At 34.5% G+C, this 19,307-nt stretch overlaps 5 protein-coding genes across 5 annotated transcripts, besides 8 other annotated features; 3 read left to right on the top strand and 2 right to left on the bottom strand.

Moving 5' to 3' along the window:
• Positions 1-97: 97 nt before the first annotated feature.
• On the top strand, positions 98-800 carry ACLA_023490 (glycine decarboxylase subunit H; the record flags this gene model as incomplete). Its single annotated transcript, XM_001269060.1, has 3 exons — positions 98-242; positions 334-396; positions 481-800. 3 exons carry the CDS (start codon positions 98-100, stop codon positions 798-800), a joined length of 528 nt encoding a protein of 175 aa, XP_001269061.1.
• A 321-nt stretch (positions 801-1,121) lies between these two features.
• Positions 1,122-3,530, bottom strand: dscA (ubiquitin-protein ligase dscA; the record flags this gene model as incomplete). Its single annotated transcript, XM_001269059.1, has 1 exon — positions 1,122-3,530. One exon carries the CDS (start codon positions 3,528-3,530, stop codon positions 1,122-1,124), a length of 2,409 nt encoding a protein of 802 aa, XP_001269060.1.
• A 513-nt stretch (positions 3,531-4,043) lies between these two features.
• Positions 4,044-5,452, top strand: ACLA_023470 (cation efflux family protein family; the record flags this gene model as incomplete). Its single annotated transcript, XM_001269058.1, has 2 exons — positions 4,044-4,302; positions 4,341-5,452. 2 exons carry the CDS (start codon positions 4,044-4,046, stop codon positions 5,450-5,452), a joined length of 1,371 nt encoding a protein of 456 aa, XP_001269059.1.
• An 895-nt stretch (positions 5,453-6,347) lies between these two features.
• On the top strand, positions 6,348-7,375 carry ACLA_023460 (SDR family NAD(P)-dependent oxidoreductase; the record flags this gene model as incomplete). The annotated part of the gene is made up of 2 exons (XM_001269057.1): positions 6,348-7,071; positions 7,164-7,375. 2 exons carry the CDS (start codon positions 6,348-6,350, stop codon positions 7,373-7,375), a joined length of 936 nt encoding a protein of 311 aa, XP_001269058.1.
• Positions 7,137-7,159: a microsatellite.
• Positions 7,376-8,264: 889 nt separating the features above from the next.
• ACLA_023450 (uncharacterized protein) lies at positions 8,265-8,609 on the bottom strand (the record flags this gene model as incomplete). The annotated part of the gene is made up of 2 exons (XM_001269056.1): positions 8,265-8,483; positions 8,556-8,609. 2 exons carry the CDS (start codon positions 8,607-8,609, stop codon positions 8,265-8,267), a joined length of 273 nt encoding a protein of 90 aa, XP_001269057.1.
• A 1,371-nt stretch (positions 8,610-9,980) lies between these two features.
• Positions 9,981-10,005: a microsatellite.
• A 1,489-nt stretch (positions 10,006-11,494) lies between these two features.
• Positions 11,495-12,235: a mobile genetic element.
• Positions 12,236-12,254: 19 nt separating this feature from the next.
• Positions 12,255-12,854: a mobile genetic element.
• A 1,608-nt stretch (positions 12,855-14,462) lies between these two features.
• Positions 14,463-14,501: a microsatellite.
• Positions 14,502-15,404: 903 nt separating this feature from the next.
• Positions 15,405-15,521: a microsatellite.
• A 945-nt stretch (positions 15,522-16,466) lies between these two features.
• Positions 16,467-16,618: a microsatellite.
• A 1,464-nt stretch (positions 16,619-18,082) lies between these two features.
• Positions 18,083-18,107: a microsatellite.
• Positions 18,108-19,307: the final 1,200 nt, after the last annotated feature.

Here is a 19,307-nt window from a genome sequence, read left to right as displayed (position 1 = left end):
CGGGTTCATCATCGTCCGAATTCCATCTTTCTGTTCTTCTTCTCGTTCGCAATTGTCTCTCTCCGTCTCCCCTCCATTTCTCAGTCCTCAATCCACCATGTCGACCGTCGCCAGATCTCTCCGCCCCTTTGCTTCTCGCGTTCTTTCGCAGAAGGCTCCTCTGAGCTTCAGCGTCCGCAGGGTCTCGCCCGCTCTGGGTTTCCCGCGGGGAACTATCAGAAGCTTCTCTCAGAGCCCATTCTGTACGATCCCCCCTCAATTCAGCGCCCATGAAGCCATTGAGCTGTAATTCCTACGGAGAAACTACGTACTGATATCAATGATGTTGTTCAGTGGAAGTCAAGAAGTACACCGAGTCGCACGAATGGATCGAGCTGGCGGAAGACGGCAAGACAGGTTAGTCCTCGGCTCACGTCACACAACGATGAGTTGCGACCAGCTTCTTTCCCAGCTGCTAACAACTCCAATTTTCTCAAACAGCCAAGATCGGAATCACAGAGTACGCCGCTAAGTCTCTTGGTGATGTTGTGTACGTAGAGCTCCCGGCCGCCGACCAGGAAGTCAGCGCCGGCGAGCCCGTGGGTGCCGTCGAGTCGGTCAAGTCCGCCTCGGACGTCCTCTCCCCCGTCTCTGGAAAGGTCGTGCAGGGTAACAGCATTCTGGAGGACAAGGCCAAGTTCATCAACGAGAGCCCCGAGGGCGAGGCTTGGATTGCCGAGATTGAGGTCAGCGACGCCGCCGAGTTGGATGGTCTACTTGATGAGGCTGCCTACAAGGAGACCATTGATGAAGACCACTAATTGATTATTTACGAATGAAATCGGAATGGGAAATACAATTCAGCACAGCATTTTTCTTTTGTTTATTATACCGGGGATGGCTCATTCTGTCTTCTAGAGATATTTTATGGAGTGATTCATGATTCTATATGTGACATCATTATCTGACCGTCATGTTGGATCGCCAGCGACTGGGCCTTTATTCAACAAAGTGCCCTATTTCCGCGTGCTATGCCAGTTCTTGGATCAATTAAATGGGAGTTTTTTTTTCGTTTTTTTTTTAGAAAAAGTGACTTGCATATCAATATGAATAATGTATTATGTTCATTCTTGTACAGATATCTATACAGGAGGGATGGACTCTCGGCATATAGGACACTGCAGTCGGAGTCGCATCCAGCTCTCAAGACATGTGCTGTGGAATATATGTCGGCAAGGCGTGATCATGTATGTACGGCGACTAAGGATGCTTGTGGCTCCATCCGTAACACTACTGCCTCCGGCAGCTCCGAGTGCTGCAAGAACCGGCACTTCGATTTCCTGCATGCAGATAGCGCAATCGAAAACAGCCTTCTTTCTATCCTTGGAGCGCGGTTTGTCTTCACCATCTTTAGAGTCGGTGGAGATATCCCTCTCATCAGCTCGAAGAGCCCCGATTGGAAGAACACCGCCCGACTCCAGGTCTGCTTCAGGATCGGTAGAATCTCGCAAGACCGGATGGTAGTCATACGCCGGGGGTGCCCAACCACGCGGGACAAAGAAACGAGGCCCAAGAATGTCCTGACTGGCCAAAATCCACACTTGAGCCCATATCCAGCCAGCCAATGCCATGGCGGTGGTAGTGTCAGGGCGGACGAATAAGACGTTGCCGCGCACCGTCAAGAAGTATATGAATGGAAACAGTCGCAGCAAACTCTGGCCAACCACAAAATCCCAACGCAGCGCTTTGCGGCAATTCCGCATGACGTTGCGGCCGATCTGAGGAACCCAGAATGACAGATAGACAAACGCTAGGGCACGCGCATACAGGGCTCCCAAACGGTTCGGCCAAAGGAAAGACCATATAGAGATAATGAGCATCACAAATAGGGTGAAATAAAACCGGGCATACATGGCACCGACGTCATTTCGAGTCTCTTGAGCTGTCGGGGCTGTACCTCGATTTGTTGGAAGGTCATTTTCCTCGGCAGGAGGGTCTTGGTCTGGTGTCACTATGATCGGTGTTGCACCAGTGTCTCTTGCCATTGTTGCAGGTAATGGTAGGCCTCCAGTGCGCTGATTCGGAGTTGGATTGGAACGGCGTTCTTGCTCTCGACGTTCTGGCGCTTGGACTGCCCATATTTCCATCATGAACTTCATGCCAATGTAGCTGACAGATAAAAATGTAAGAAACGACGCTGTCGTCATGACCAAGAAGGACACCGAAGGATAGAGCTCCAGCAAAATGAAGACGAGAACAAAAGCATCTCCTATAGCCATGAGCGCGATTGTATAGAAGCTAATACGGCTTCTGGTTGAAGGAGTAGAAGCTTCCTTGATCTGTCGCAGAAGCAGCGTGATTTGCGCAGCAAATACTCCGCATACAAGAAACACTAGTCGCGCGGAGTACTTGCCAAACTCTTCGATCTTTGGCCCAGAGAGGTACAGAGCTTCGCTGGGGGGAAAGTCAGGAGTTCCCTTGGTCTCAAGAATGTACCCACAATCAGGAGAAAACACGACAGCCGACATGACCATTAACGGAGCAGATGGTATAGGAGCCCCAATTGGATACCTCAGTTCCTGTTCTATCTGGTCAATGAGTGGCTTGTCCGCAAGAGAGCCGTGGATTGAGACTGGATGTTGTTGTATATAAACAACATGTTCACACTTTGGCGCAGGAAACTCCACCTGCTCCGACCCGACCAGAGATGGCCATGGGAAGAGTGTGGGAGGGCGATTTGCTTTCTCAGACAAGGTATCCGAGAGTGACTTCATAAGGAGCCGATGAGAGAGTTCGTATGCATCTGGTGAGAGAGTTAAATGCGGGAGTGCGAACAATCCTCCATATTTCTCGCTTGTCGAAGTGAGGATGATGCCACCTGACTCTGGGAAATGAACGCCGAACAGGGAAAGATACCACGTATTTTCCCAGAGGTCATCACTTTCCACTGCCAAGGTCGCTCGAATCTCTCGAACGTGGCCGTCGTCGACTCGAAGCTCCTCACCCCCTCCTTCCCGAAGATCCAAGTAAAAGGTTCCACTGCTACCAGTGATGTTCAAGCTGAACTCGTGGGTGAAGTATTCGTTTTCTAAGGCGATAGCTGTTGTGTTGAGCTTGGGATGTTCGCCATCCTGCTTGCGTCGGACCCATTCCCCGCGCAGCTTGCCCGTCACATTGCGATAGACGGGGAGGAGCAACTGTGTGAAATTCAAGGGAGGAGATGCTTCGGGGTCTTCGAGAACTTTCGGAGGCTCTAATCCGGCATCTAAGATAGCGTTTCGTAACTGATGACGAGCTCTATCCTGCGCGTGCGGTAGAATATCCCAAGCATAGCTATCGTTCTTCCGCACACCTGTAAAAGGAAGCCATTTGTCGGCCTGCGGGTCAAAGTCCCCATAGTTGGTCTCGTTCAACAAACGAAGTGCATCTCGTTCCCTAGCAACTTCTCGCTGGTGCTCGCGGTCCTGATCGATCAACGGAGGGCGAGACTGTGAGCTGAGAAGAAGGTAGAAGACGATCAAGAAAAAGAAGAAGGAGCCGCGGTTATCCATAGATGCCACGAAGCGATGCAGACATCGGGATACTTCGAGTCTCCTCAGGTCACAATCTATGGTGATCGCATCGCTATTTCACGATGGGGTTTCAATTTAATACGCCTGCCGCAAGATTCAAGGGCAAAAAAGGTTCACGAACCGAGTATGATGATGGGTTGAATCTGTAATCAATGGCAAGAGATGACGGTAATCGGTGGAGGCGACAGTCAATGATGCTACGAGTGAGTCGAGGCCTCAGGCCGCGCGCTAAACCTCCCCGCCTTTCCCGACTGTTCCCTGATATCGATCGGCCGGAACAGATCGTCTCTTCGGCGCTCCTATCGGCATTACTGAACCAAGTTGTTTCATTTCCCCTCTAGGTAATTTGATTGCGATAAGAACCACCGTGTTCAATTTGCTCCTGTTGGCGCAGGCGTCGGCCTTTATTACACGTTTGATGCTATGGCATCGAATTTACCCATCCCTCAGCCGCCGCGCACTCCAACTCCACCCCCCGATGATAACCTCAATATGACCGACAACCAGCCCCAACTGGGGTATACCGCGCTCTATGACAAAGATTCACTGTCGCCAATGGTTGACAGCTTCCCTCGGAACGTGTTGAATGTGGAAGACCGAGATCGTCTGAGTCCTACCAGATCCTCCTTCAATCCTGGTTCAACAGATGGATCTTCACAAAATGAAGCAAGCGACAATGGCTCCGCAGGGCCATTCAATTTCCAGACCACAACTATGGCAAAGAGCCCGTTGATGAAGTCGGTAAGTTCATGTGCCTTGTGACTTCTATCCATCGTGGAGCTCTTGCAGACGGCGATGCTGACGATCAATGCGTGATGCTATTGCAGAATATCGGCCAGCGACGAGGACATAAGTACAAACACAGTAGCATATCGCATCAAATATTTCTTGAGCCCCCTCCGCGCGCGCCTCTAGCTCTTCCTAATTCGTTACCGATACCAACTCTAAAGGAATGTCGTGCTAGCATGTCCAAGGAGCAGAAGACGCGGTTTTGGTGGAGCGTGTGTCATATGTTCGTCGCCGCATACACACTTTGGAGTGCCCATGGATCCTTGGCCATGACAGCCCTGTCACATTTGATACTATTTGACTCCCTCGGGGCCTTGCTGTGCGTCGCTGTTGATGTATTAGGCAATTTCGAGGTCTGGAAGCGGTCCTCCATCCGCCATCCGTTCGGGTTGGAACGAGCAGAGGTACTTGCTGGATTCGCCATGTGCGTGCTTCTTCTATTCATGGGAATGGATCTCATCTCCCACAATCTTCAACACTTCCTCGAGTCGACCAACAACCACGAGCCTCACCACGCTCATGCTCATGAGCGTGTCTCTGTTGGCAGCGTGGACATCACTGCCATACTCGCAATCTCATCCACCCTTGTCTCGGCAATCGGGTTGAAGAACCATGCGCGGATTGGCAAAGCCATGCGGTTCGGGTACATAGAATCCCTCCCATCGGTTCTTAGCAACCCATCTCACTTTCTCACCCTTTCATGCTCCACGCTTCTACTAATTCTCCCCTTGGTCTCTGTGAAACTGTACAACTGGCTCGATGTACTTCTATCGGCCACTATTGCTATCTGCATGTGCGTCCTGGGTATTCGACTGGTGAAGACGTTAGGATCCATGCTTCTCATGTCATATTCAGGACAAGGAGTTTCGGATGTGTTGAGTGACATCGAGGCTGACCCCAGTGTCTTTGGTGTCGATGACGCAAGATTCTGGCAAGTTCATTATGGCCTGTGTATGGCGAACTTGAAACTTAGGGTTTCTGGCTCCGAAGAGAACCTAGTTCGACTACGTGAACGAATCTCCAGCCTAATCAAGAATCGCCTGAATGGGGGATATGGCACTGGTGGCCAAAGATGGGAGGTATCTTTGCAGTTCGCTGTGGAGAAACCATAGCATTGAAGTTTAACCGTGTGTGAATGACCCATATTGTCTGATTATGTATACATATGTTTGACCATACATATTTGGTTCCTGTTTTGGTACATGATACTGCAATTCTGGACTGAAATATTCCATTAATATTATAAGTGGTCGCTCAGGCAACTAGTATTTAGTTATCTACCTACTGATTATTTCCTTAACAAGGATTTTTGGTCATATATTCTGTGTGGCCTCAGCCCTTACTAGAGCCCATTACTTAAGTATACGTGGCCTAATTTGTTAGGTAGATATACTCCGTAGTAACTAAGGCTTTAGTATCTTTATCACTACTACTAACTATTATTTTTAACTTTATCTATATTACTAGTGCATTAAAAACCCTCGAAAAGAGTTCATTATCAGTTCCACTCTGAGAGTGTAGCCTTGAGGTTCCGGCTTGCTGCCTACACATGGGTCAGGTACCTAGCCATTCACCTGCTATTACCAGTATAATCTATGGTATAAGCCCCACACAGGTGCTTCTGCCTGCTCATTCATGTTAGTATATAATAACTTAGGTAGCTACTAATAGTTATATAGTTAGTGACCAGATTGAATTTTGCTGATAATACATTATATTCATATTGACCTTCCCTCCTCCCTCCCTTGGCTGTGGCACGCCTCCCTACCTGCCTATTCAATCCTTCCTCTACCACACTCTGACCGGCTATACTCTCCTCTGCCTCTGCTTTCACACTATTTGCGCCATCTTGCATGCTTACTGCTACCTCCCCACGTTGAAGTGATTCCCATTTTATGTCATAAGACAGTAATCTGTTTTGACTGTTTACACGCTCACTCACTCTCCCGCACTACACGCACTGTAACCAAACCACACAGAGATAAAGAGAGCCCACAGTCTGAGACAATGGCAGCGCCACCGCCCTCGTACACCAAGGTCACTCACTCCGCCACATATGCCAGCATCAATCCAACTCAGCCCGGCCTCTCCACTGCGGGCAAGGTTGTGCTGATCACTGGCGCATCTGGCGGCATCGGCCGGGCCACGGCCTCATCCTTTGCTGCATCGGGTCCCCGAGCCCTCATCCTCCTCGGTCGACGTGCCGACGCCTTGGCGGAAACCGCCACGATTGTCCGCGCTAGCTACGCAGAGGTGACGATTCAAACTCACAACGCTGAGCTGTGCGATGCTTCGGGCGTACGCAATGCCATGAACAAGGTGGCTGCCGAGTTTGGCGGCATCGACATCCTCGTCCACTGTGCCGGCGTCCTGGCCCCCGTTGTTCCCCTTCTGGAAGCTGACCCGGCTACTTTTCTGGACGGCTACAAGACTACCGTTATCGGTACGCTGGTGACGGCACAGGCTGTCGTCCTGGCAAACAAGACAGTCAGCGCTAACGAGGACAAGCCAGTCACCTTTATCAATCTAACCACGGCCGGCATCCTGTTCCCCCCTTTCGCCGGCATGGGCGCCTACGTGAGCAGCAAGATGGCCGCCGTCAAGCTCTTACAGGCCTTTGCCGCTGAGAACCCGCAAGTGCGTCTTCACAATGTGCATCCCGGACTCCTCCAAACGGCCATGTCTGCCAAGCTGGCAGAGACGATAAAACTGCCATATGCCTATGATGACAGTAAGTGTAAACTGATCCTGTCCTTTGTGGCCAATCTGTCTTTGTATCCAAACAACTAACGATCATTCTTTCTTTCTTTTTTTCTTTCGCAGTCTCCCTTCCCGCCGACTTCCTTGTCTGGATTGCCTCCCCCGAAGCAGAGTTTCTCAAAAACAAGATCGTCTTCGCCGCTTGGGACGTTGATGAGCTCAAGGATCGCAAGAAGGAGATTGTCGGTGGCCCGCCGGGAACTGGTGAGCTCTGGCTCGGCTACCAAGGATTCCCACGATTTATGGGTGGCCAGCCTTTGCCAGGCACCCAGTAGGCGGCCGGTACTCTGTATGGAAAGTCGCCATCCCACGCTGAAGGGACTGTGCACGCGCGCGTTGATTAAACATGTACACGAACTATTCACACAGTGGAGTACTAGAGCGCGAAGACGCCAACGAAAGGAATGCTAGAATTATGTTGCTCAGTTAAACATAGCTTTTATATAATAGAGAAAAGAAGACGGATAAAGAGTCGTCATCTTCAATTTCCAACTCAAAGGGGTACTTTCAAGGCCGTTATATATTGTTCCGCAACTAGGCTTCGGACTTACCCTCCGCGGGTGAGGGTGAGCGACCTTGGGGCTTGGACCCTCCTCTTGCATGTCCGTGTGGCAACTGGCAAGGGGCTCGGGAGGCCCCGAGGGTGGGTTCGCCATCCGTCTGGTGGAGTGGTGGTACATAGCTCCCGCTTGGTAACAACGGCAATTTTCCTCAGCAGTCATGTGCTTCAACCCCAGTATCTCATCGTTACTTACAGTTCCGTTCCCACCATTCGCCACCGTTACCGGCAAGATCCTGTATGAGAGATACGATGAAATGCGATTCTGCAGAGTCGTAGATACTGGAGGCCGGCAGCTTGTTGAATCTTTGGCGGTGTAGTAATATATGCAGGTGAGCTGCTTACTCTGTAGTCAGATTTGAAAAACCACCGGATTTGGATGAAAAGGCCAAGGAAGTATTAGAAAGATTGTCTTCAGTCTAGTGGCAAAGTAGCTAGGTACATTTTCCCCGGTTGCACACAGTTCTCTTTACCGTTTCCTCGATTACTAGAGATCAATCAAATGGCCAGTAACGCTCGTACTCAGCCTTTTCCTCATCAGTTTCAGCCAATTGCTCTAATATCAGACCCTTTATTTCGTTAAGCGCGGCTTTTTAATCATGGTATCACTTATGCTTAATGAAGCCTTTATCTGGCCATAAATCACCCATTCTCTCCTTAACCTCTGTAACAAGCTTGGTTCCGGCCACTGCACCATCACTATCCAGTTTGATCTGCTCAAAATCAGCTTCCAAAAAGTTGAACGGGAATGGGATATCACTAGTAATGGCAGGTAAATCCGCCCACGTGTCCTTCAGATCAACCAGAAGTGATTGGAAGTGTGCCTTGCTGTATTCAAACATTCAGTGGGCAAGAAATATCAGCCCATATGCTGCCGTCTTTCAGAATTTGACTACTTGATAGAGGTCTGGGTTTTTGGCATGCATGAGTTTCCGCCACCCAATAAACATGTTTTGGATGGTATATTAATAGCTATTATATAGTAAGGCTAGCCTAATATATAATAGCTTAGTATAAAACCTTACTAGCAGAGGAAGATTCTAGAGACTAGTAATTAGTTCTGTGAGGCCTCCTAATAGTATGGTGAAGATATCCATCTTGCCTACATGAGGGTATCTCTTAGTCAGCCCTTACTAAGCAGTAGGTTGGGTAAATTCTCCCTTACAGAGGAAGAATCCTAACCTAGCATTAATCTACTTAATCATCTAAATTCTTAAAATCTAAGCTATATAGTATCTATTCTTTTATACTAGTTATATTCTATATATATATTTAAGGATCGCGAAGGTCCATTATGTATTATATTAAAGCTACCTTTACAGAGGAACCTACTGATAAGAAGGCTCCTTATAAGAGGTTATATAAATAGTTATATAATATATAAAGATATAAACCCTGCCTATAATTACTAAACTCTAAAATTTAGTAATAATCTCTTTAAAAAAGGATATCTATCTTTAAATCTATTTATAATAATCTTTTTTTATACTGGTGGTATTACTAAGGGTAAGGTAGTATCACCAGGGGTGAAGAGGGATAGGCTGGGCTAATGCCTCTTTACTTACCTGGGGTAAGATCTTCTATTTGTGATATTGGTGAATAAATATCATGAGTAGATCAATAATTATTAAGGTTGACTCTAGGTTACTAAGGTCAACCTAAGAAATCTCTATAATATCTATAACTTATCTTTTAGATAGATAGCTAGTAGCTAGGTATAAATAGAAGATCTTATCTTAGGTAAGTAAAGAGGTATTAGCCTAGCCTATTTCTCTTTATCTCTAGTAATATTATCTTATCTTTAGTAATTCTATCTAGTAGTATATCTAAAGTTATAGATAATAAAAAATTAAATACTCTTATTTTATTAAATTTATATTTATCTTAATAAATACCTACTACTCTTCCCTATAAGTAACTACTAAATTTAAGCTAAAAGATAGTAGAATAATTATACTTAATAAAGAGTTTTTACTATAGGAGAACTCTCTACTAAGCCCTACTAGAAGAGATAGAAATAAAATAAGATATAGTAACTCTAGACTAGAGAAGTATTACTTAATTATTAAAATAAGTCTTAATAAAAAATAATCTCTATAAGATAATATTCTTAAATCTCCCTACTAGAACTACTAGTAATAACTAGCTACTTATAATAAATAATCCTACTAAAGATCTACTAGAGAATATAAGATAAGTCTTTATTAAGTTATTTAAGATAGTAGCCTAAAGAGTACTACTTATTAATATTAATATATTTTTTTAAAGTATTTACTAAAAATAATATAGTAAATAAGTACTATTTCTAGAATTATAAAAGATAAATTATTATTATAAATTATTATTTATTTTTAAGGTCTTAAATCTTACTTCTATCCTAAAATATAAAGATATATATATAAAAAATACTACCTAAGAATAATAAAAGAGAGTTAAGAAATATTTTAAAGATATTTTATTAGTAATAAAAAGAATTCCCTCTAATCTAGAATATCTTATTATTATTAAGTAGAAACTTATAGAATATACTTATAAGAGATAGAAAGTAGATAAAATCTAATTATAAATTAATCTTATACTTATAATTATTAATATAGAAATCTTTTATATATAGCTATTAAGGAACTTTAAGAAATATAATATAAATAATAAAAGATAGAAGGAATATAAAAGCCTTATCTAAGGTTTATAATTTATATAATTATATATTACTATCTTAGATAAAGCTATAGTATATATCTCTCCCTTAGTATATAAAGCTTCTCTTATTTAAAAATTTATTATTAGGAGTTAACTAAAGCTTAGGAAAAGATAGATAAAGAACTAAATATAACTATAAATATATAATAAAGTAGTTAAATATTTCTTTCTTTATAAGAATAGCTTAGCTACTACTTAATAACTTAGAGGTAATCTATAGTTAAAACTATAATTTAATTAATATAATAAAAATCTAATAAATCTAAGTATAATTATTAGCTCTCTCTAGCTAAGAAGAAACTTCTTATAATTTAATAAGAGTTTATTAAAGTAGAAATTATAGTATTACTAGAATAAAATATACTTTATATATAATAAAACTAGATATCTCTAACTATATCTTATAAAGATAATAAAAAATAGGAAAGATTAATAAATCTAAAGATATTTATTAATTAAATAAAGAAAGCCTCTAACTACTAAAATATATAGTATAATTTTTTTAAAGATAGGAAGAAAGAACTACCTAAAAGAAGAAATCTTTAATTATTATAAGGAATTATTAAAGTATACCTAAATATAGTAAGTATTAACTCTATATATTATATAATAAAAGTATAAAATAAGGGATAAATAATTTAGATTAAGGCCCTATAGAGCTAGTTACTTATTTATATTATAAATAATTATTAGTTATCTTAGTATAATAGAGCCTCTTTATAGTAAAAGAAAAATACTCTTAGTTATATAATTATTAAATAGAGCTATAATAAATACCTACTAATAAGTAAGGATATTAATATAAATTAGATAATAGACTAGTCTTATTAAGTTATAGATTCTAAATATTAATAAGTATAAGATAATCTTAGGTTATAACTAGCTAAAAGTTATTAATCTATAGATTAACTAGTAATTAAATTAGATAATTCTTTAAAATAAGAGAAGAACATACTTTACCTACCTTATTAACCCCTAATATAAGATTAAATATTATAAAGATAACTTAGTATAATAAGTAATTATAAAATAACTAAAATAAATCTTATAAAAAAAGAAGTTAATAATATAGTTATACCTCCTCTAAATTAGTAAAAAGGAATTAATAACTATAAATTATAATAAATAAATAAAAGACTTTAAGGATATATTCTAAGAAGAACTTAATCTAGGAATACTATCTATCTAAGGGATAGACTATATTATTAATATTAATAATACTAAACTAACTAATATAAATACTTACCCCTAATTACTAGAGAAGTTTAAGGAAACCTACTACTAAGTAGAAGAACTACTATAAAAGGAAGTAATCTAGATCTTAATAAGCTAGTAGAATTTATTAGTAGTATTAGTCCTAAAGTTAGAAGAAAAATAGTAAATATATATAGATTACTAAGTATTTAATAAAGTTACTATTAAGAATACTTATTCATTTCTAAGAATTTAGGAGTTAATTAACTAAGTTAGTTAGATAAAGATCCTATTAAAAATTAATCTTCTCTTAAGGTATTAATAATTATAGATAATAAATAATTTAATTACTAAGATAATATTTAATACCTTCTTTAAGAAATATAAGTTTCTTACAATACTATTTAGACTCTATAATACACCTATAATATTCTAGATATATATAAATAGTTAAATATAAGATCTCCTATACATAGTAGTATATCTTAATAATATCTTAATATTCTTAGTAAGTAAAAAGAAATATAAATAATACATATAAGAAGTCTTTATCTAACTATAAAGGAACTAGCTATTTATAAAAGCCTTAAAGTATAAATTTAGTTAATAAGAAATTAAATTCTATAGATATATTATTAAAGGAGGAACTATAAAGCTAATACTAGCTAAGATAAAAGCTATTTCTTAATAGCTAAAACTAAAAAAATATCTATAAAGTATAATAATTTCTTAGACTTATAATCTATTATTACTAGTTTATACTAAGATTTATATAGGTTATAGCTACTCTTTATAACCTACTAAAGAAGTTAGATAAAGATCTTTAAAAGAAGAAATTCTACTTAATTACTTAAATAATAAGATACTAAGATATCTTTACTAACTTAAAGAAACTAATAATTATTATACTAGTACTAATAATTATAGATCTTAATTAATTTTATTAAATTAAGACTAATATCTTAGAATAGGTAGTAGGAATAATTTTAATATAGAAAGATAAGAACTATAAACTTTATTTAATTATATTTAATAAAAGGAAGCTTAGTAGCATAGAAAGAAATTATTTAATATAGGAGAAGGAGCTACTTATAATAAAAGAAGCTCTTTAGAGATAGGATTATTATATTAATAATAGAAAGATAATAATAGTAGTAATTAATTATAAGAGTTTTTAATATCTTATAAATATAACTAAGTATTTAAAGTAGCTTACCTAATAGATAAAAGAATTCTAAAGTTATGACTTAGAGATCTATTATTAAGAAGATAATAAAGTAATAGTACTAGATATAATTAGCTAATACTCTAACTTTATAAAAGAAGAGCTAGATAATATTATTAAAAGAACTTTACTTAATATACTAGAAGTATAAGAGATAGTAAAGATAAGATATTTTAAAAGTTTAAATAATCTTATAAAGTATAAATAATATAATACTATAATAGAATATCTAGAGCTATAAATCTTATTATAGGATAAAAGAAAGCAGGAGCTTATACTAATAATAGCCTTATTTTTTAAACTAAAAAAGAGATACTATATCTTTTACTAAATTAAATTATAGGTAGATAATACCTAGGAGGATGATTTATATATTACTAGAAATTAATTTATATTATAGATATTAGAGATATCCTATACCTAGAGATTCTATTCTAAAGGGACTTCCTATAAGAAATATATAGAGAATATAGCTATATAAGCTATCTAGTATTACTAGGAGCTATTAGAATTTAAGCCTAGTAGCCTTCTCTATAATATAATATTTAAGCTATAGTTAAGGAATACCTAAATTATTAAATATTATAAGGATTAAAGAAATATCTTAAATAGGAATAGTAATATTATATAATAAAAAAAGATATCTAATCTTTTAAATACTAGGGTATTAACCTTATTAGATACCTATTAGTAATACTAAATAGTAATAAATAGATTATTACTACTATTAACTATATAATAGGATGGGTTATTATAAAAGCTATTTTATATACTATAGATAAAATAATAATAAAGTTTCTATATAAAGAGATATTTACTTAGTATAGTACCTTTAATAAGATAGTATCTAATAATAGTATAAACCTTCTGTCATGTATAGTAGAGATCTTTATAAAAATCTTAAAAGTAAAATACTATATAATAATACTAAACTATTCCTATATAAATAGAAAGAATAAAAACCTTAATAGACTTCTAGGATAAATACTTATAAGATATTTAATAGAGAAACTAATATAGCTATAGGATAAATACCTTTATCTAGCTATATTTATAGTATAGATATATACCTATATAAATATTAGTAAAAGCCCCTTCTACCTACTATATAGGATTAAACTAAGATTACTAGGAGATATAAGAAAATCTATAAAGAAAAATAATTATAATAAGCTTATAAGAGTAATATATATATAAGTATTAGTAAATAAGAAGCTATTAAAATATATAATTAAGAGAGGGATAATCTAAGATTTATAAATAAAAAAGAGTTACTTTAAGAAGGGCTAATAGGTCTTTATATAAAATAAGAGCCCTTAGAAGTTTAAAAATAAATAATTTAAGTTATATAAGATAATTAAGGCCCACCCCCTTAAAATATATATATTATAGGAATTAGGTAGATATACCCTAAAGAACCTTATTAATAGATAGAGACTAGTAGAAGTAGAGGTAGAAGATAACCTATAATATCTATAGATATTAGTAAGCCTTAATATTAGGCTATAAAAAGTAGGCTTATTAATCTCTAATCTAATTAAAATATAAAAGATGCTTAATAAGACTAACCTCCTAATACTATTATATAAAGAACTATTATAGTATGTGGTAGAAGGATATAATAAGTAAAAATATTTAGGAGAAAGTTTATAATAAGTAGAGGAGAGATTAGGGATATAATATAAAATAAATAAGTAAAAAACTTAATATATTAATAAATAAAAATTAGTAAGGAATAGCCACCTTATATAATAATAAATAGAGTTACTAAAGCTATAGAATAATAAAGACTTAATTATTTTAGATAATAAGAACTAAGAGAGAATTTAAAGTAATAATTTAGAATTAACATCTTAAAAGAATACTAGAGAGATAGATTTTAAAGAATTATTTATAGTTATAATACCCTCTTATTAGAAGTAAATAGAGTAGTATAAAGATAATATATTTATATAAATAGATTAGAAAATAGTACTATACTAGAATTACTTTCTTAAGAAGAAGAAAAGAAATTATAAACTAGTAGATTTTACTAATTATAAAATAAAACTAATTATAATAGGGTATTAAGAATTATACTAATTAACTAAAGTAATAAATAATTACTAATTAAAAGTCTAAATTAAACTTTATATTAAGAACCCTATAAGATAAGGCCTTAGCTAATTAGAATAAATTATTATTATTACTAGGAGGAGGTGCTAATTCCTCTAGGTAAGTCTTAATATAATAAATAAATACCTAAAGATCTTAGAGAACTATAAAAAGATTATAATAATTACCCTAGTTAATATAACTTATTAGCTAGAGAATATAAACTCTATTAAAGAGATTTTTATAACTAAGTAATAATAAAGAAAAATAATATCTAATAAGGCTCCCTATTAGGGCTACTAATAAGGTACTTATTAAAGTATAAGAAGAAGTTACTATAATAGAATTAATCTAAGAAAGAGAGGGAGTTAATCTAACTAAATTACTTTAAATAAAAGAGGAAGTTACTAAAGAAGAACTAGTCTAAGAATAAGAGGAAGTTATTATAGTAGAATAATATCTCTTAGCTAGATTAATTACTACTATTATAAAATATTTTAAGAAAAGATAATACTTCTTAGTTAGAGCCTCCTCTACTATAGAAGAAGAGCCTTTATTATAGGAAATACTAGAAGAACCTATCTCTACTATAGGAGAAGAGCCTTTATTATAAAAAATACTAGAAGGATCTACCTCTATTATAAGAGAATTAATATTATCTTCTATACTAGATTATATATACTTATTATTATCTAGAGAACCTTTACTAGTACTATTATCTAATTTCTTACTATAATTACTAGTTATTATTACTAGCTTAGCAGGCTAATTACATAACTTATTACTATAACTAGTAAGAAAGCTAAGACTACTAGCTTAAATAATAGGTCTATAAGAGTAAAAAAGATTAATAACTATAGATAAAAAATATTTACTAAGAAGAATATATACTTATTAAGAGTATTAGAATCCTATATATAAAAGCCCTATATATAGAATAAATATACTAATCTTTAATTACTCTAAGTATAGTTAGTATAGGACCCCTAAAAGAATATAAATCTATTATAACTAGGAGTAGAGATACATCCCCTAAAGGGACTCTTATCTAAAGAATAATTATTATAAGCTAATATATAGTTATAAGATACACCTTACTACTAGAGAATAGTAGCTAATATATAGCCTAAATAAGTATATTTCTTTATATCTAGCTTCTCCTTCTTATTAAACTTCTAGATAATTAGATAAATAATATTTATTACCTTTAATATACTTTTATTAGGTCTACTAAGATAAGCTTCTACTATTAGTAAGAGATAATTACTAAAGCTAAGAAGAATACTTACTAAACTTACTAAAAGTAATTATATTCTTTTAATAAATAAGATAGCCTTTATCTTTCTTTTATAAGGTACCTATTTTACTAAGTATAAGAAGAATATAAGAGACTAGTATATAAAGAAAGAGACTTACTAAAAGAGAGATAATAATTAATATAATAAAAAGGAAGATACTTATAGGAGGAGAAAAGAGAAGAAGAAATATAAGAGATAAAAAGAAAATAAGTAAGATAAAGTAGAGTTACTTAAAATTAAAATAAATAATATATAACCTTACCTTACCTCTATTATAATAATTATATTAGTAACCCTACTTACTAAGTAATCTAATACTACTTACTAAGCATAATCTAATACTACTTACTAAGTATAATCTAATACTACTTACTAAGCATAATCTAATACTACTTACTAAATATAATCTAAGGTTACTTACTAAGAATAAATCTAAACCTACTTACTATATGTGATGTCACTCCCTTAAACTATAAGGATCTTTTAGTAAGGAGCTAGATAACCTACTAAGGATAGGCTTTACCTTAAGTAGGGGAGGATGTGATATTAGTGAATAAATATTATAAATAGATTAATAATTATTAAGATTAACTCTAGGTTACTAAGGTTAACCTAAGAAATCTCTGTAATATCTATGACTTATCTTTAGATAGATAGCCAGTAGTAAGGTATAAATAGAAGATCTAACCCTAGGTAAGTAAAGAGGCATTAGCCCAGCTTATTTCTCTTCACCCCTGGTGATACTACCTTACCCTCAGTAATTCCAAGTAGGTATTTATTATAGCTCTATTTAGTAGTTATATAACTAAGGGTATTTTTCTTTTATTATAGGAAGGCTCTATTATAGTAAGATAACTAATAGTTATTTATAATATAAATAAGTAACTAGCTCTATAATTAATAAGAGCCTTAACCTAAATTATCTATCCCTTACTTTATACTTCTATTATATAATATATAGAGTTAATATCTATTATATTTAGATATACCTTAGTAATTCTTTATAGTAGTTAAAAATTCCTTCTCTTAGGTAGTTCTTCCTTCCTATCTTTAAAGAAATTATACTATATATTCTAATAATTAGAAGGCTTTCTCTATTTAATTAATAAATATCTTTAGATTTATTAATCTTTCCTATTTTTTATTATCTTTAAGAGATATAATTAAAGATATCTAGTTTTATTATATATAAAATATATTTTATTCTAGTAATACTATAGTTTCTATTTTAATAAACTCTTATTTAGTTATAGAAAGTTTCTCTTTAGCTAGGGAGAGCTAGTAATTATACTTAGATTTATTAAATCTTTATTATATTAATTAAATTATAGTTTTAACTATAGATTATCTCTAAGTTATTAAGTAGTAGCTAAGTTATTCTTATAGAGAGAGAAATATTTAATTATTTTATTATATATTTATAATTATATTTAATTCTTTATCTATCTTTTCCTAAGCTCTAGCTAACTCCTAATAATAAATTTTTAAATAAGAGAAGCTTTATATACTAGGGGAGAGATATATATTATAGCTTTACTTAAAATAATAATATATAGTTATATAGGTTATAAATCTTAGATAAAGCTTTTATATTTCTTTTATCTTTTATTATTTATATTATATTTCTTAAAGTTCTTTAGTAGCTATATATAAAAGATTTCTATATTAATAATTACTAATATAAAATTAATCTATAATTAGGTTTTATCTACTTTCTATCTCTTATAAGTATATCTTATAAGTTTTTATTTTATAATAATAAGATATTCTAGATTAGAGAGAACTCTTTTTATTATTAATAAGATATCTCTAAAATATTTCTTAACTCTTTTTTATTATTCTTAGATAGTATCCCTTATATATATATCTTTATACTCTAAGATAGGAGTAAGGTTTAAGATCTTAAAAATAAATAATAATTTATAATAATAATTTATCTTTTATAATTCTAGAAGTAGTACTTATTTATTATATTACTCTTAATAAATACTCTAAAAAAGTATATTAATATTAATAAGTAATACTTCTTAGATTATTATCTTAAATAGCTTAATAAAGACTTATCTTATATCCTCTAGTAGATCTCTAGTAGAATTATTTATTATAGATAGCTAATTATTACTAATAATTTCAGTAGAGAGGTTTAAGGATATTATCTTATAGAGATTATTTTTTATTAAAACTTATTTTAGTAATTAAGTAATACTTCTCTAGCCTAGAGTTACTATATCTTATTTTATTTCTATCTCTTTTAGTAAGGCTTAATAAAGAGTTCTCCTATAATAAAAACTCTTTATTAAGTATAACTATCCTATTATTTTTTAGCTTAAATTTAGTAGTTACTTATAGAGAAGAGTAGTAGATATTTACTAAGATAAATATAAGTTTAGTAAAGTAAAAGTATTTAATTTCTTATTATCTATAACTTTAGATATATTACTAAATAGAATTACTATAAGTAAGATAATATTATTAGAGATAAAGAGAGATAGACTAAGCTAATACCTTTTTACTTATCTAGAATAAGATCTTTTATTTATACCTAGCTACTAGCTATCTATCTAAAAGATAAGTTATAGATATTATAGAGAGTTCTTAGGTTAACCTTAGTAACCCAGGGTTAACCTTAATAATTATTAATCTACTCATGATATTCATTCACTGATATCACAATAGCTTGGATTTTAAGAATTTAGGTAATTAAGTAGATTAATGCTAGGTTAGGATTCTTCCTCTATAAGGGAGAATTTACCTAACCCTCTGCTTAGTAAGGGCTGACTAAGAGATACCCTTGCGTAGGTGAGATGGATATCTTACCCATACTATTAGGAGGCCTTACAGATATATGGAAATAATGATTTTTGTCTGAGGTTAGTATGAAAGTGAAGATAGGATATATCAACCTTTAAAATCCCCTATGATTTTAGGATACTGTGATGGTCTAATCTTACCTTCCAGATCATGTGACGTAGTGAGATATCTCCAACATGGAGATCATCATCTAATGGATCATCTTTCCATCCACCAGCATCTTGACCCCTACCATCAGGTAGAACTGTAGGTGTGCACATAACAGATACTTTTAATCACACCCATTTAGATCTATAGATGTTGGCTTTATATTTTGGATATAGACT

The sequence above is a fragment of the Aspergillus clavatus genome, genomic scaffold (genome assembly GCF_000002715.2).
Source record: "Aspergillus clavatus NRRL 1 1099423829805 genomic scaffold, whole genome shotgun sequence".
NCBI classification, from domain to species: domain Eukaryota; kingdom Fungi; phylum Ascomycota; class Eurotiomycetes; order Eurotiales; family Aspergillaceae; genus Aspergillus; species Aspergillus clavatus.
Note: the sequence above shows the minus strand (reverse complement) of the source record. Positions and strands in the feature narration are given on the sequence as shown.